This window comes from Epinephelus fuscoguttatus, linkage group LG16 (genome assembly GCF_011397635.1).
Source record: "Epinephelus fuscoguttatus linkage group LG16, E.fuscoguttatus.final_Chr_v1".
Lineage (NCBI taxonomy): Eukaryota > Metazoa > Chordata > Actinopteri > Perciformes > Serranidae > Epinephelus > Epinephelus fuscoguttatus.
The window spans coordinates 34,936,236-34,954,583 of NC_064767.1; the positions used below are offsets into that span (position 1 = coordinate 34,936,236).

General features: G+C 40.5%; 1 protein-coding gene across 1 annotated transcript in view; it reads left to right on the plus strand.

Annotated features, from left to right (window-relative positions):
* Window positions 1–475: 475 nt before the first annotated feature.
* fancl (FA complementation group L) overlaps window positions 476–18,348 on the plus strand; it is a 42,451-nt gene continuing 24,578 nt past the window's right edge. The window contains exons 1-6 of the mRNA XM_049600634.1: window positions 476–815; window positions 1,429–1,487; window positions 1,666–1,726; window positions 2,246–2,302; window positions 2,625–2,722; window positions 16,360–16,456. Of these exons, the coding sequence (XP_049456591.1) occupies window positions 729–815; window positions 1,429–1,487; window positions 1,666–1,726; window positions 2,246–2,302; window positions 2,625–2,722; window positions 16,360–16,456 (459 nt within the window). The 5' untranslated portion in view covers window positions 476–728. The remainder of the gene's footprint in view (window positions 816–1,428; window positions 1,488–1,665; window positions 1,727–2,245; window positions 2,303–2,624; window positions 2,723–16,359; window positions 16,457–18,348) is intronic.

An 18,348-nucleotide genomic window follows, 5' to 3' on the forward strand; every position in this document is an offset into this window, starting at 1 on the left:
GATAATTTGGCTGTGCTGTGGTTATTCATCTTCCAGTCAGCTTTCAGTCACAGTCACAACTCCTCTGTTCGGGAACAACCTGTGCATTAACCCATGCAATAATAACCTGAGCAGGGGACAGTGAAAGAGCAGTAGGAAGAGTTAGGGGAGCTTTATTCAGTTCCTTGTGACTGTTACCTGCTCTAAAACTTTTTACAGCCAGTCTGTGTTATGTAACGTTCAAATGCTCAATGTCAGTATCAAAGTATTCTTTAGAATTTCTAAATTAGAGGATGCAAAAAGTGTTTTTTATTGCAAGCAATGATTAAATATACCCTGCAACCACTTACAGTTAAACAATGAATATACAAGATCAAAATGATGTGACAGTAAAATTATTTACACGTCAAGCCAACAAGTGTGTATATCTAAACTCCGATATTTTTATCAGTCATTGAAGGCAGCTGCGTGACGTTGCCTGTTTTGTTTTCATGGCGGGATGTGGGTGTTTCACCCTGGATTTTGTCCTGACTGTTTCCTGGCGAAAAGCGAGCAACTTCTTGAGATTTAACAGCCTTCATTGAAGCGTCTAAGTTCAAATGTTTGGTTCAGGCTGCCGAGTTATTTAAAAGTTTTCAAAGTACCCCGTGTCTGTCTTGTCGAGTTTGCTAACGCTAGCTTAAGGAAGCAGCCCTTCTGTTTTGACAGCTACATCAGAGTTTGACTAACTTCACGGTAAGATTAATGCGATGGAGAGTTCGTTGGTAAAAGACAACCCACTGCTTTTACCTCTCAACAAGGAGAAAACTGTATATGACGGATTCATCACAGTCCAGGTAAGTTACTGTGTCTATGGGGTGTTCTTCTTTTTCTCTTGCTAACTTTCTCCAGACTACATTCAACCATTTGTCAATTTAAAGTTTCCTAGCTATGGACACATTTTCATGCTTGGTAGAATATAACTACAGACATGCTATAAATGTCAACTAACTTCTGGTTAATTCGGCATATGTAAAATACTCGGACACTGTGGAAATATGTTTTTGTTAACTTTTATAATTGATTTGTATACACGATTACGTTTCTACGCCCCGCTAAGTTATGCCACTTCGCATTACCTTTATGTGCTATGCGCAGTGTCTTTAAAAAGCAATATTTAAAGATAACATTTGTTACTCTCTATGTGTGGTGCATGCCGAATTGAAGAGTTGATACTGTTAATTCAAGTGTGGTGCAATGTTATGTTGTAAGCAATACGCACCTTTGCTATTAAGCATAGGAACTCAATATTGCGACATTTCTAAAAGCAGTTTTGCAGGCCACGTGTTCCTTTTCTTCCGAGTAAGTTCTAGAGGTTATTAAATAATTAAGTCGGTTGGTGTTTTCACTTGTAATAGTTCCACTGGTCAGTAATATTGTTTTGTGCCTGTCATGCTGTGATTCTCACAGGAACGAGACTTCAGATTGAGGATACTTCTCCCACCAGATCGCCAACTTAAACGGGCCAGGTAAAAATGATCACCTCACGTCTCTTTAAAAGATACTTAAGATACCCAGAGTCATTGTATTTGTCTGAGATCATGCTCCTTTTACAAATCCATAGTCCAACTTTCAAGCAAGAATGACATTAAGGAGTATAAGCCACTGTATGTGTTTTATTTAATATTTATAACTTTGTTCTTACAGGCTGCACTGCTGTTGGCAGTTAAAACACCTGTTGCATGGGTATGAGCACATAGTGAAGCAGGTAAACTCTACATACTGCCCCAAATAAATTCAGCACTGTTTAATTTTGCTGAAAATTGCATCATAATATTTTTTGTTGTGTTATTTCTGCCACCTCTTATTGAGATCAGGTTGATTGCTCTGTGTTTTATATTTTTTGTCATGTCATTTTGGCTCCTTTGTGTTCCCTGCATTGCGCCTGGCATCGTACTTGTACGCCCTGTCACCCATCAGGCTCGCCTCACTCAGAAGCAGAGAAAAATATTTTTCACTGTTTAATTAACATCGCCTGGAAAATGTCCCTATTTGTTATGCTGCCCCTCAGGGTTATTTGGATGAGATTGATATTTCACCCCGGGCTGCAAAGTTCATTATTTTCACAGCCTTTAAGCTATCATTAATTATTAAAGCTGGTGGCAGCCCCCATTAATCACAAACACTGTGTTTGATTTGAATGGCTGGCTAGAGGAAAAAAATAGACACTGTCACTTCATTATCCTCCCATTCAAGGATGTCTTTTCTCTCTTGTTTGACTTCTCAGAGGCTGCAGCAGTCGGCTGATCTTGTCAGTTTCATTCTGGAGCTGAAGACCGTCTTGGTAAGGAGGAGAATGACACAGTGGTTGGCACGGTCACTCTGACATTGTTGCTTTATGAATAGAAAGTAAATGGGAACCTCCAGGCACTATCAATAGCCTTGATTGTGAGGCACACATGTACATGTATATTTTGTTTGATTAATGAAGAGTGTAACAACCTATGTGCTTGTCAACAAACAAAGGTATGAGACTATTTGGCCCTCATTTAGTTTTGTTTTATTTATGTAGTTTGCTTTTGGTAGAAGGATAAGGGTGCAGTTGAGATATGATAAGCATTGAAATCTGGGCTTAAAATAAGAAGCATTCTCTCTGTTGTTTACAGGAAGTGGGTCTGAAGAGCCGCCCTGAATGCCGCTCCATCCCGCCTCCACAGTATTACTCTCAGCTCATCTCTGAGATGGAGACCCTTGGGTGGGGCAAGTAAGTGACACCTGGGAGCACTAACACTGTATGTGAAACCAGGTTTCAAAGCAGCATAAGCCACTAAGTAGGGCTGAACGATCGATCTAATCACATTCAAACTGACATCATGAGTTAATAGAATGCAATTTTCAGTTCGCAAAAGTTGGGTGTTACTACCACGTTCCAGTACTACAAGTGACTTTGACAGGTAGTCAGTATTGTTTGTGACTTAGGGGTGTGTTTGTTGGCAGTTGTAAACAGTAAGCCGTCTAAAGCAGCCTTCCAGTACCTTACCATTAGGGGTGCAACAAATTATTGTTTTAATCAATCAGAATGCAGACTATTCTCTAGATAAGCAAAAAAAATCATTTGGTGTAAAAATCAGGAAACAGTGAATCAAATGATACTTCACAGTTTTACAGAGCTCAATGTGACATAATTAAAGTGAAAACAGACAAATTTTCAATCCCAGATGTTACCAAGAGGTAATATTTTGGCACCGATGTTGCAAAGACAACCTGTTCACTTATTGTTTTCTTCAGAGCCTAGCTACTAGCACAGTTTCAGTGGTTACCTCAGATGTTGAACTGTCCGCCATTTCTGCCACTGGGGATCGTAACTGCAAAGAACTTTCATTAATACTCTTTGGTAACTGGAGAGAGCTACAGTTAGCTACTGGTAGAAAATGAAAGCAGTATCCTCTTCCACTTTTGGCTGCACAATGGTTGACGCACTTCTTTTGTGCCATAAATTGCGCCTTCATTTTCCCAGGAGATTGTACACTGTGGCAGACAGAGCTGCATGGGAAAGCAAGGCTTTTTGGGAACAGATCTAAATGCTGATGGCATTTTTGCTTGAAAAGTGATTCAAACGATTAACTGATTCATCAGTCAACAAATTACTGAAGATTAATTTTCTTTAGATCGACTAATTTGTTTAATGGACTCATCATTTTATCTCTGCTTTACATGTCCGACAAAGGGTTCCTCCAGCACAGGCTGTCACTCAGCTCTGTCTGCTTGCTACTCTTACAAACTGCTCTGAAGTCAAAGTTTGGGACAGTGATGTCTACCTGATCTGGAAAACATGATGAATGTGATGGTCATGCTACGCTTTCTGATTTAGTTTAGTATATGTAATCAGTGGATACCAAGCTGCAACGTCTGGGGCTGAAAAATGAAGTCAACGTAGAAATGCCAAAAACTGCAGTTCCTCTAATGGCCACTTGAGGCTGGCTCCAAAAGTGAGTCAGTCCCCACAGACCCCCAAAGTAAAATGCCTAACTTTACAGCAGAGATAAACATGTTTACAGCCTGGTACAAAAAAACTGTTTTGGTCTCTATAACGAATTGTTTTTGTTCATGACAACTTTACGAGGGGTAATTTTGTATACAACTCACCCGTCAACATGTTATTAAGGCTTAAAGCTACGCATAATTGAGGGCGGGCCACTTGAGTGACAGGCTGTCTGTGAGGAGTAACCACAGTACGAGTCAGATCCACCCCTTGCTCATCCACAGCTCCACCCTCACTTTCAAATATGGTCACTTCCTGAGAGTCAAAACGGGAATCCGCCAATGGGTGACATCACGGTAGCTACATCCATTACCCTATACAGTCTGTGGCGAATAAACATGCTACGTGTGATGTGATACAAACTCTCCATTCTTGCTGCCAACTGAAGCATCGTGCTGTGAACTGTGAGTTAACTGTAGATAACGCTTAGCTGTTGGTTATATTGGCTTGTTACCACCCCGAGCCTAACCAGCCATGAACACCAGTTACATCTCCTGTTTCTTACAATTTGAAAATTGGATTAGAATCTACATCACTTTAATCCAGCTGAGATTGCTCTGTCACCTGCAGGCTGCATTGTTGTCAGTCTTCATGGCTTTTGCTTTGGCTTGTCCATTTGTGTGCTTGTGTAAACAGTGCATGCTGTGCTGGCTCCCCACCACACTGCATATCGGCCATCAAACACAATAACAATAGGACTTTGTGAAAGTTTAATTTTATTCTATTAAGCAGTAAGCACCAGTAACTGTGTCTGTGTCTCTCGACATGTTTAGATTGTGACAAAGTTCAGTACTATTACTACTGTGAATCTGCAGTTGTTTCAGTCTTTAGTTACCTAAATGGTCCACATGCATGTTTATAAATAATGTATGTAGAGTTTGGTTCAGACGTGATCTCTCTCTCTTTCTCCCCCAACCCTCTAAAGCTAAAGCAAGGGATGGGAAAAGAGAGAAAGGAAACCGAGAGCATGAGAGAGTGATTGAAGTGAAACTAATCAGAAACTGAATCGTAGTGTTATGTGGTTCCTGGATGCTAGAACTCTGAGCGGTTCTCAGATTTCACGTTCTTTACACTGCTGAACATTAATTGGCCTGAGAGCAAGCGCAAATGTTTACCTGCCCTCATTGCAGGGCTAGCAGGAAACAAAGTTTGTGGCTTGTTTTTTTAATTTAGTTTCACCAAATTTGTACACACATGTACACAAAGTGTGCCATCTGGTTATCGAGAACATCCCTAGAGATGAGATGTAATTGTGATCACTGGTAACTGACTGCTTAATTTTTAAAGGAAAAAAAGAGAGGCAAAAGGCGTTGACATTAATACTTGCCCAGGGCAAGTAAACTCTGTGTTTGGGCAAGTGAAAGATAAATGTGATGTCTAATGTGTTGTTATCTGAAAAGAAACTGTGGACTTTATTGCTGAAGCGGTGGTGCATGTCTGTCTCACCACCAAGCGTGGAACAGGAATGATGAGAAAAATCTGACATACTGGACACTATAGAAGATAACAAGTTAACATGGAGATCGACGATGTCATTCACGTCATAATGTTACTTATATGAAATATATCTGGAACGATATCCGTGAAGATAAAACTGAGGGCGTCTGTGGCTCCGCACGTTGAAGCAACCTTGGGCAAGATACTGAACCCCAAATTGCCCCAAATTGCTGATGGCTGTCCATTGATGTGTGAGTGTGTTAAAAACTGAGTAGCACTTTATATGGTAGCCTCGGCCACCTAAATGGGTGAATGTTACCGGAGTGTGTGTATATGCAAATGAACCTACAGACAGGCATGCGTAACAGGGGATAAAAATTTTCAGCAGTTAACTGATTAACAGTTAGCAGACTAGGGGCTTGGGCACGGAAAGCCTGTATTCAACAGGCACCAAGGCTGAATTATCAAACACCGTAGCACTGATAAGCTCTGACATTATAAGTTCCTTTATTGCTACTTTTTCATGTTTTAGTGTAATTTATTATTCTGCAGCCTCTCACCTGCTCTGTGTGTCGGCGCTGAACTCCTTCACATGCATACACAAACAAACACACAACACTAAGTGGAGTCAAAGAACGGCAGAGCACTGAGGCCACGGTGGAGAGGAAGTGAAAATAACTTGAAAAATCCTGAAGGTGTTATTGTAAATAGGTGCAATCAAACCGTCACGAGTAAAAGGCGAATACTTTATTACAGTAATACACCTGTTTAACAAGCATAGATGTAAATATGTAGAAAAGTGATATTTCAGTCTGCTCTGTCCGCATCCACTGCTACTGATGTCACATTTTACACAAGCACAGCGCGCTACCTCGGCTAATTGTTACAAACAAGTTCAAATGCAGGCTGTCTGTATTTAGTCAAACTGTTTAGCTAAGTTTGCCACATATCTTAAAATTGGGCGAAGTCTTTCAAACTCAGCTGCAGGCTGAGACAAACAGCCCCTCCTCCTTCTACCAGCAGTACCTGCAGATTGTGAATCCAATCAGCAGAGAGAGGATGAATGACTTATGAAAACTAAACACTCACTATTGTGATATCAGGAATATAATATAGAATGACTTCGCTGTTGTAAACATTACTGTTGCTGCTCTAGAAATAACACTTGCATATCTTCCTAGTCCTGCTCTGAACTTATTCTTTTTTGAGTTAATATATTTCTAAAAGCAATTATTTTGTAATGAAAAAGAAGCAATAAGAGTATCAATAAAGTACTGAACCGATAAGGAGTATTAATAAGAGTTGTAATATCGATAATGTCTTAACGATAACCATCTCTAGTGCTGCAGTGCTACAGAATCAATCATCACTAAATTAGTCCTTTAAACTGACTGCAAGTGAAGAGCAAATAATTAATTATGCTTCATGAACAACATGATAATCTTCCCATTCTTACCTACATGGTCCCAGGATACTCCCAGGATAGTGTAATTTGACTACAGAGTTGCTCACTGATGGAGTTTGCTTCTTCATGATCTAGTTATCAACATTTCCTTTTCTCTACAGAAGCTACAGTATGTAGGGGACCTACTGTAAACATCAGTTTGTGGGCCAAAAATAGGCAATTGTGAGCAACTCACCAGCCAAGGCAAGGAAAGTTATTATTGAAACTACACGTTATTAATATAGTTTTTCTTTTATTTGTTTTGTATTTTCCCCAGAGGTAAGCTTAACATGCTGTGGTGTATATATGGCTAAAAAACCTCTGGTGCTTTAAACAGCTATATGGAGCACTCCTTGTTTTTTTTCCCCCCAGCAGTCTAAACTGATTGGAGAGCCTGCAACAACACAGCTCCACATTAACAAATGGCTCTTAATGACTTCCTTATTTTTAGTTATTGAGTTATAGTTAAATCCAGGTCACATTTAATAACTCTGAGCCCACGTGCGGTGACAGGCCCAGCTAATACTGTCGTCTCTACCCGTCAGGAGAGAAGAAGGAGGAGGAGGGGGCGGCGGCAGCGGTGGCTAGTCGGAAGATCTCTATTCTCCCCCAGCTCGGATTAAGCCTTGACTACTACACTCATTTTCCACTTTCCTATTAATGACCACGGCTACAATTATGATATTAGCAAAATGCAAATGGCTCTAATTGAAGACTCTCAGGTTTTAATAGGAGGAGGGGGGGTGAAGGTATGCTTTATGCTGGAAATGGGACCAACATCATTTTCGGTGTCGTGTTACGGTTAGGAGGCATTATACACAGTGGGCCTCAATCTCCAAAGCACTCGAGATTCGCTTAGCGTCTTAATTGGTATGGGCCGTGCTAATAGCCACCAGGGGTTTTCAGCTGTAATTCTGTCTGCTGATTGGGCCAGGTAAGTGAGTCTTTCTCTCTCTCTCTCTCCTCTCTCCCAGTGTGTCTCCATTCCTGCATTTGAGAGTGTGGTCATCTTAATTGGCTGGAGATGGCATACCATGTGTTAATTAATGAAAAATGAGGTCAAGTAGGTCAGCCGCCATCACTCGGTGGCCCGAAAACGTGGCCCTGGAAGCTCCGGGGCTCATTACGGGCACAGCTGGCACTCCATGTTCGCAGCCTCTTGGTGTACGTACCAAGTCTCTTCTTATCACAGTGTTATCACTCTGTCACACTGTGTTGCTGCTCTTCTGAGGCCAGTTATAGCAGCTCTCTGACAGCAGGGCTCTGTTGGGCCAACCAGGCTCAGTGCTGAGGGATTAGATGCAAACATGGATTTTTTTTTCATATATTGTTACATTATTAGGCCAGCTAATAAATGACTCCTATAATCATGGGATGTAAGTGCAATCACAGATAGTATTTAGATTTATGCAGTTACGTCCAGTAAGTAATGAGAATGTCCTGGTTAGCACAGTTAGACTGCAAACCAGGCTAATTAATACATAGGTGGATCTGTGCTTTATAGGATTAGTGTGTGTTTTGTTTGTGCACTTGATTTGCACATACATTGTGCGTGTGACTTACGTTGTCCTCTATTCCCTCTACCGTACCTTTGGTGTACCATCGTTTTGCATGTGGATTCCTCATGCAACACACACAACAGTACATATGTGTTGATCTCACTGTTCATTAATCACTTTGTCGACACAAGAAGAAAAAAAATCAGAGACGTGCACGTACACGAGCACAGTTGTGTGTGTTGTGTGCTGTCTGGAAGCAGCTCACTTGGCTGTGGAGTTGCAAATGGGATGCTCTCATCAGTCTTCCCAGCAGGACGTCTGACTGTCACGCTGTTTCCATCATGGCCAAGTAGGGGCGGCAGCTAGTCCCTGCTTCCTGGGTGTGAGACCTCGGAGGAGAGGAGATGGAAATGTACACCGAAGAGACTTTTTCACTGCCAATGGTGTTTGTTAAAGTTGGTCGATACTGAGTACTGCTCTGACCTATACTCATTATACCGAATACAATTGAATATTTAGTCTCTTATTGTTAGTCATTTTTCTTTCTTTTGCATTCTGCCCATTGTTTACAACTTAGACATCTGCTGTTATGTCAGCCTTACTTTTTCCTTACATCTCACTTGGATACCGTACTTTTAAGATTTTATGTGTATACTCTGTTGTGCGTTGTTGCATTTTTTTGCAATAGACTTTCTTTTTGAAAGTGACCACAATAAATGAGATGTTGAAAGTCCAGTCTACAGTATTGAAACATAGGGTTGGGCTCCAGAAGGTTCCAATTCAGTCCTACATGTTCCCAAACCAGCACCGCAACGTGCAATGCCCCCCACACCCCACCACCTACACATATGACCAATGAGTTATGCATAATAATTTGGTAATGCAGCACGTTTAAGAGGGAACTAATGTTTTGGGTTTTTTTTTCAATCTGGGCCTTATTTTCCGATCTACTTTTGTCTAAATGAGTGATAGGATATTTGACATTTCTCCAGTACGAAGCTAGGGCTGACCTGCCTGCAGCCCGTGAGTGCCGCTATATTAAATAATAGGGCACTGGGACAGCGTCAAACAACGTCGGACACCCCATGCATTTGTGAAATATTGCATTAAGAATCACTCTTAGGTCTTCAAGTGCAATTTCTTTTAGTACAGTCACAGCCAAAATACTAAATAAATCCTAAAAAAGCCATTAAAAACTTAAAATTGATTGGTTCCATAAAAATACATAAGAAATTTTGAGTATTGGGTCATTTTGGTACCAGTGATGAAGGTCGTTCTTTTTATTAAAAGACACAATTTTTGTTGCCAAGCTTCGTGTCTACATAAAGCCAGCACATTTGAAAGTTCTTCAGACACAAAAATGGCTAAAACAAGGAACCTAACGCAGGAAACACTCCTGAAGATAAAGATTCTCAGCCAGGAAGGGTACAGCTGCCGCCAGATAGCCAGGAAGTGCAGATGCAGTCCTTCAGCAGTTGGATACACTCTGCAGAAATACAGACGAACCAACAGCTTGGAAGACAAACCAAGATCTGGGCATCCAAGGGTTTCTTCAGCAAGAAATGACCGCATCCTGATCCGCATGTGCAGGCAAAACTGCCGAATGACATCACAGGAGCTTCAGCAGCAGTGGTCAAACCAAACTGGTGTCCAGTGTTCCACCCGCACTGTACGTGGCCGACTTTTAGATCATGGCTTAAGGTCCTACAAGGCTATCAAGAAGCCCCTGATCAATGAGAGACAGAGGTTAGCCGGCGTCGTTGGGCCCAGGCACACAAGAACTGGACAGCCAGGAATTGGAAGAAGATTTTGTGGTCAGATGAGTCCAGTTTCCAGCTTTATCTTCCTCCTACTAATGTGAAGTGCGCAGAAGGCCAGGCGAGCATTATCTCCAGCATGTACAGTACCTACTGTCAAGCATGGTGGAGGCAGTATCATGGTTTGGGGATGCATGAGTGCTGCTGGTGTTGGTCATCTCACTGTCTGTGATGGCACATTGAACTCTACCAAGTATTGTACCATTCTCAAAACCCACATGCTCCCTTCTGCGCGTGCACTGTTCCGTCGAGGTAAGAACTGGATGTTTCAACAAGATAATGCCCTTGCCACGCATCCAAGGCCAGTAGAACTTGGCTGCAGGAGCACAGTATCCAGGTCTTAGAGTGGCCAGCTCAATCCCCGGACATGAGCCCCATTGAAAATCTGTGGTGGATTATCAAAAGGTCTGTTTCAAAGCATAAACCAAAGAATTTAGAAGAATTAAAAGCAGTAATTCAAGAAGAATGGGACAAGATTACCCCTCAACAGTGTGAAAGGCTCGTGGGGAACATGCCAGCCAGGATTAGAGCTCTACTACGTGCCAATGGCAGGACTACTAAATATTAATTTGATGATGTGATGGTTCATTTATTTTTTGTTCAGTTTTGAACACATTCTCTGTTATTTGTTGACTTTGATACCGACAATGTTGAGAACTGACATATTGAAACTGTCAAGAATTTAGTTTTGTTAGTTTTTCTTGTAAACAATAAACAAAAAAATATAATTTGTATTTGTTTGTATCTGTCTAATGAATGAATCTGTCAAATGCGAGGAGTTACTCTGTTTGGAGTAGTCATGGCTGAATTTTTACCCTATTTTGACTAACTGTAAGGTCACTCGAGCGGTAACTTCCTGCAACAACTCAAATCTCGCGAGACCAACTGCTGTAAAACGCCAAAGAAGAAGAATCACGCGAGACGTGATCTCAGTGCTCGATGGACTACTTCTTGTTTTGGACTTGTTTCTATGACAACAATATCTTGACATTAATGTAAGCTGGGCAACTAACGTAACTCTGCGTAAACACAGGGCTGACTACACAGTTAACAACACGCTTACAACACATACAGTGATAAAAGCAAAAACACTTAGCAGCAACATTCAGTGTCCCGCTGATCTGCTCCCACGAAGGGGCTTTTCTGTCTCTGTTGTGATAGTTTCATACAGCTTGGGGTGGTAGAAGGTGATAGTAGCAGAAGGAGTGGCAGTGACAGAACCAGTGCCTTTCTGAAAAGTTCAGAGGTTTTTGACTAGAAGCGCTTTGAGCGGCCTCACGTAAAAGCTGAAGTGTTGTGAATAAAAATGCTGATGCTAAAAAAAACAGGAAAAGAATACCATTTGGACCCAGGCCCTAATTCAGTACAATAGAGTAAAAAATATTTGGATCCAAGACGCAGATCTGTACTTGATTTGGATTGGAGAAAGAGCTATAAAACCCAGTTCAATACATACAGTATATACATGGTCATATTCATGAAACTTTTCATAGTAACAGCAGTCTGCACAGTCTCCTGCAGGTAGAACAGTGGGTGTTAAAACATTTAACTCCAGGTGGCTTTTAAAAGGTGTTATAATGTCTAATATCTGGCTTTTTAAAACCTGCAGAATCATTGTACCGTGTGTTTGCCCATTAGACTTAACAGACTGCAGTAACACAAAGGAACATGCAGTGATTTACTCAGGTGTCATGACTGAAATAGGATTAAAGAGAAACAGATTTTTTCTTTTGAGAGAACTGGCACTCTTTTATTCATGTGTTCTGCAAATTGCCGGCAATTTATTTCAACGATTCAACTTCTTATTTATTGATTTGTTCATTTGGATGCTTGTCACTTCCTTCACTTGCATAGGTCTATTAACCGGTCATGCTTGACAGATTTGTGTATTTATTGTTGTTAGCAGTAATGGGTATTTTATGGGCCTGTACTCTTTGTAAATGTGTACCTGCGGATATAAGTAACCTGGGTCTTGTCGATTTAAGAAGTTCTAAGCTGCAGCTAGATTATTTCGGCCTGATAGGCGACACTGATATCAGCATTGATGCGTGAGTGTGTGTGAGAAGATAGGGCAATGTGTTTGGAAGATCTTAATATGCAGATGATTTTAGAGATAGAGAGATGGGGGTGGTTAAATGGAGTAAGCGTGAGAGCAGAGAAGTATCAGGTCAGCGTGTAAGAAAGAGAGTCGAATTGGCGTGATCATGATATTGTGTGCTTGTATGTGTAGATGTTACTGTGCATATGACACTTGAGCACCGTTGCCCTTCGCCAGCGTTTGATTGCAAGTGCGAGAGCGAGCCAGACACTTTTATGAATCGGGCACATTGGAAACAGTCTCCCATCATTCCATCACTTCCCTAAGTGTGTGTGTCATTCCTGAGCACACTGCTCACATCACTCCTCTCTAACACACTCCATAAATCCTCCGCAGATATACAGCCATGTCAGCCTCGGCACAGAGCGTCCATCGTAATGTACTGTAAATCTGGAGAAGGACTGTCCAAATCCTTTGTCTCAGATCAGTCTTTTGTCTTTGGGTCTCAGTAGACTGGAGAAGGACTTGAGAGGGGGAGGAACTGACCCCCTCATAGCATGCTGGAGCAGCAGTAAATCTGACAGCAGTGTTGGTGCAGATCAGTGTTTTGTCCTCAGCCCCAATAGGTTATAATTAGCTCAGGAAGGAAAGGGGCTGATTTACAGATTGACTCGAGCTTGAAAATGTGAACCCATCTTAAGGTCACCGAGAGATACATCATTTTACGAGAGCTTTAATCAGCTCCCTGCGACTGCTAAAGTCGTGTTAGTGTTGCAGTTTTTACTCAAATAGTGGCAGAGTGATGCTGGCTGAGGTTTGTTCCTGTCAGCAGTCAGTTTTTCAGTCATGTGTCCTGTCAGAGTGTCTTTAAGCAAACTCGAAATCTGCTCATCACCCAGCCTTGACAAAATGACTGAAACATGAATATTTTCAACTGATATTAAGAAGTGTTCTTCTTATTTCACTTCTGATTGGATATCAATGCGCAAATGATGTTGACAGCGCTGGCAGACTGTTTATAAACTGTGCATCTGCAGTGTAGGATACATGACAGTCACAGAAAACCAGGCTACTTTTTAGTTCACCAACTAAATACTTTGTATACTGAGTCTGTTTTCATGCGACTCTCATCTCCTTTGTCAAGAAACAGAAAGCGAGGTGAAGTCCCTCCCCCTCTGGTTGACCACCAAGGGACCTTCTTTCTGAAAACTATGTATGGTAGTCAATGGTGAGATTTCTAGGCAGTGATCTTGTTTGAACGTCCCACGGTGTTTGTCAGTTTCAAAGGTAATTTGCAAATCAATTAAGTCATAGAAGTAGCAATAAAACTGCTGAAGTAGACTGTAAAAATAAGTAGTTAAAAAGACTACACAAGTCATGTAAGTAATGCCATCCCAACCTGTGATGTGGGCACAACATAGTGGCCACCCTCTGGTGAACCCCAGGTTGCCCCATTGCGTAAGGGCTCATTTTTGCTCAACGCTTGATAAGGAGATAGACTGAGCTTCCTGTCCATACTCTGCATTTATTTTGTCCATATTTGTATAAGTTTTCTTAAAGTTTACAGATACGAATGCAATGGAGCATTACCACTGGAGATTGTAGGGGCAGAGTAGACTACTGAAAGTAAGATACAACTGTAGGAGACAATGAAGACATTTTAAAAATGGCAAAACTGAACGAATTGGCAATATAGTGAAAATAATTCTGTGTCTGCATGTCAGGATGTATATGATGACTGCACCTTTTTTGTTGTGTGAAACTTGACTCTGCCCTCTTGTGCCATCTATTGGCTGTATTTATGCCATCATAAAGGATGCATGTAAGTATGAGGGCAATGACTGTTGGAACGTTTGAAATTAGGGGATTTATTTTCATACGTAAAGGAAGTTTAAATGAGAACTGAAGCTGCTTCATTTTGAGCTCCAAAACCCCTTTATTGTTGTTAACTAACGTATGTTAGCACCATTAGCCATGCTGACGCTGCTAACAGTGCTAACAGAGCTAACAGTGATAGTTAACAAAGCTTAAGGGGTTTTACAGATTAAAATTACTGTTTACTCACCAGGTAGGGGGAGACCAGTGGTCGGGCAAAATGTTTCTGCAGCATCGCCATCCTGCCACTTGGGTTGGCACAATGTTGACAGCAGTAATCGCCAAATAAACAGTAGCTAGCTCCCACCCAACCCAGATAGTCCACAGCACAGAGCAGCTAAGGCTAGCCAGTGTAGCATGAATACTTTATTAGCTTTGTTTTTAATGTAGTACAGCAAAGTGCTAGCTCTACTACTAAACCAAAATGATCCTATAGACTGACATGCATAAAAGGTCAAAAATATATTCTTGGCGGTTAACTGTTTACATCCTTAGACCTGACAAATGTAAGTCCATTATTCACCCACCATTGTTTACAACAATATGGTCTGGCAGGTTTGATTGCATTACGCTTATAATGAATTCTGCATGCATTTACACCTTGCATTAACATGTGTTTTTGTCTTATCTTGAAGTGATATTCAAAGACATTGCACATTGATACTAGCTGTAAATTTGGCCTAATGGAATGAGGTTTATGCTCATTGGAATTTGTCACATTTTTCCAAGTTTGATTTTGTAATTTGATTTTCTAATTTATTTTACAAAAAACTAAAAAATCCAGCATTTTCCTTTAGAATTGTACTCTTTAAGTTTCTCTATCAGCATTTTGGCAATCAGGAAATATGAAAACTTTTGTTTCAAGGTCCAGTGTGTAGGCTTTGGGGGTTATATTGTAGGGATGCACGATAATGTCGGCACATCATCAGTATCGGCCAATGTTGGCTTTAAAATGAAATATCGGAATCGGCCAAAATAGTTTTTCTTAATTTGCACAATGAATGAATATTACATTAAATTGAAAATCATTGTATTTCATGTCTCCACCTGCTGGTAGGCCATCATGATAAGAGTATACTTGTATAATATAATGATAATACCACTACAAAAGAGACTTGATGATCATTAACAGTGGAAAAAAGAAAAAAGTGGTTAATTGATAAAGGTATCGGCTATTGGTCAAATGAGTTTTTAATATCAGTATATGGGATATTGGCAAAAAATCCAGTATCGTGCATCACTAATATATTGGCAGAAATTGAATAGAATATTCATAACAATTTCCTGTGGTGTAAAATCATCTGAAACTAAGAATCGTTGTGTCTTCGTTACCCTAAAGTGTGCTGTTTATATCTACATACGGAGAAGGTCATCTTTCCAAGCAGTCTGCCATGTTAATTCACACTCATACAGTAACCCAGAAGGGTCAAATCAAACGCTGGCTGTAGATAGGGCCATTCACGTTTTTGCATCCGCCACATAGTTCTCCTTCAGGCTTGGCAAACGGGAGAAGTTTCATCTGGTTGTAATCTGCACTGCTAGATGGCACTAAATACTACACACGGGCACTTTAAAACCCAAAATACTGAAAATATTTTAGGGTAAGCAGCTTTCTGAGGGTAGGATAACCACTAGCTGTTCAATAGTTGTGAGTTATACAAGAAATTATTATTCATTTATTTGATTTTTTTTTAAATTTTTTGTGTTAGTTTTGAATAGTTGTAATTCATTTTACCAAATGCAGCTTATTGTATTGCATCATGAAAGATGTACTCACTCCAGTTCTTGTGATGTGCTGGCTGAAGAACCCTCAGATTAGTTACTGCTGTGCAGTTAACAGTGTATACAGCAGTATATTTGTGTACAGTTTTATTAGAAAGCATAAAATCCATGGTGTTCTGTTGTGACTCAGGATGAAAATAATGCCCCCAGCATCAGTATGATTGGATTTGTTGTATTCCTCCATCAGAGCATTAAAAAGGCACTTGCTCGAGAAGAATGCAAATTAGAATTTAGAGAAGAAAATCCTGTAGTTATGTCGCCTCTGTTTCGGGGCGTGAATGAGGAGCTGTAGCCTGATGTAATGTCACTATGTTGGTACTGGGAGTGATAAATCTAAAGGCAGAGTTGATGTCTCAATATTGCTCTCTGCAGCTGTGAGTAATGATGGATGATGGCTGCTGTCAGTTTACAGTGTTGTGTACCCTTCTCTGTGAATGGATGTTGATTTACTGTGTATGTATCTCTAGGCTGCTCTTCATAGACACAGAGTTCCGAACGTTGAGACTGAAGGCAGAGGACTCCTCTGGAAGGCAGCACACTCTCACTGTTAAACTCAAGTCGAAGGTAAGACACACACTCTACTGCGCACGCACACACACACACACACACACACACACACACACACACACACACAGTTTACTGTAAGGACTGGATAATTTTCACACTGAAAATTATTCATCATCAAATGGAATACTCTACAGCTTGATGTTGACCTACAACCAATCCAAATCCAAACAGGCCGACTTCACCAAACGCATATGGGATGTTCAATTTGCTGATAGCAAATCAGTGATTTACATCTGCGCCCCTAAATCTAGGTCAAACTGGAGAGGGTGTGGAGAGACATGATAACCCGCTGTGACTGAGATGTAGCACAGATAAAACATCTCCACATAGACCTCAGCGTGATGGAAAACCTTCCTCTGTGCATAGAGAAAACCAATACACCCACACTCATCTGCATAGCTGCTGTCTCTGCTCGCTGCTGTTGAGAAAACTACACAAAACCTTTACTACTGTAGGTAAAAATAAATGTAGGCTGGGGAAATAACAGTGTAATACAGAGCGTTTGTAATGTTTGCATGCCACAGATCTCCAAATTGTCAAAGAAGAGGTGACAAAATGTGTTTGATATTTTTTCACAGGAACACATAATGGTTTTAGGCGATTTAGTTTTGAATTGTAGATGCCTTTAGACTGGACTCTATAGTGGTCACAGTGTACTAGAAAAGACTTCTACATTCTCCAAATCTGATAATTTTGTGTGAATTCAATTATTGGGACATAAAAGTGCTCCTCAGGTAGTTGGTAACTCCCTTTAATAGACTTGCGAGCCCTATGAGTCCTCGGGCTCCATTATAAGAACCACCTCTAATAAAAGAGTATTAATAAAAATTTCAGTAAAGTCAGACATTATTGCCTCATGTTAACTTTAAAGGATAATTCCAGTATATTACAACTTGGCTCTCATTTTCACAGTTCTGGCCATCAGTTCTATCGGTTAAGACAGTATTGTACTCACCAGAGTCATTGCAGAGATCTGAAAACACAGCAACACTTCTACAACAAAGTGGGGGCAGGAAACATGATCAGTCAGATCATAGAAATAGAATGAGATTAGAACGGAAGCCGCAGCCATTTTTCTGTGTATCGTTGTCGTTATGTGTACTATTGCCACTGCAACATCGGCATAAACAAACCAACTTGCGGCTAGTTGCAAAGTCACTGAGGTGATGCTTTGAACTAACGCCCAAACAAGCAGTGGAGTATTACTATGAAGTAGGGGTGTAAATCACTACTTTTATCATGGTACAATAATAGATTGATTCTTTGGACAACTATACAATATTAACGAAAGTATAAAATCTGGCTCAATAATACCTGTCAAGGTTCACAGACATGTCCGTTGTTTTTTGCTAGTTGCCCATTATTAGCTTAAGCAAGTTTACATTGCATAAATTAGCCTAGCAGTTAGTGGACTGTACATTCCTTGTTCTTATAGCTTAACAAATTATATGTATTACTTTTAGTTTTTCTTACTAACCTTAAGTTAAGTCACTGCATCTTCTGACAGAACAAGACGGTTGAATTTCAGCTTGCATAACATAAATGTTTTTCCAGTCGAACATTGTTGAAACAGAGAAAAGAAGAATAGAGAGAAGAATTAAGGATCACGAGATTTACTTTGCAGCGTTACCTACTGAGAAAAGTAACTCAAGGTAACTAAAGTACTTTTGCTTATTTAAAAATGTAACTACATAACAGTAGGCTGAAACAAAGGTCTCAATTACAGAGTGTGACACACTTTATGAGCCCACTGACATTTGTTGCCACCACAAAAACTAACACCAATCACCATTTTCTTTTGTACTAGTCAAATGACCAGGGTGAGCAGTTCAGTCAGTGTCTCTTGCTCTTTCTGTTTCTATGAGTTGGACTTACAGAAATGGTGTAAA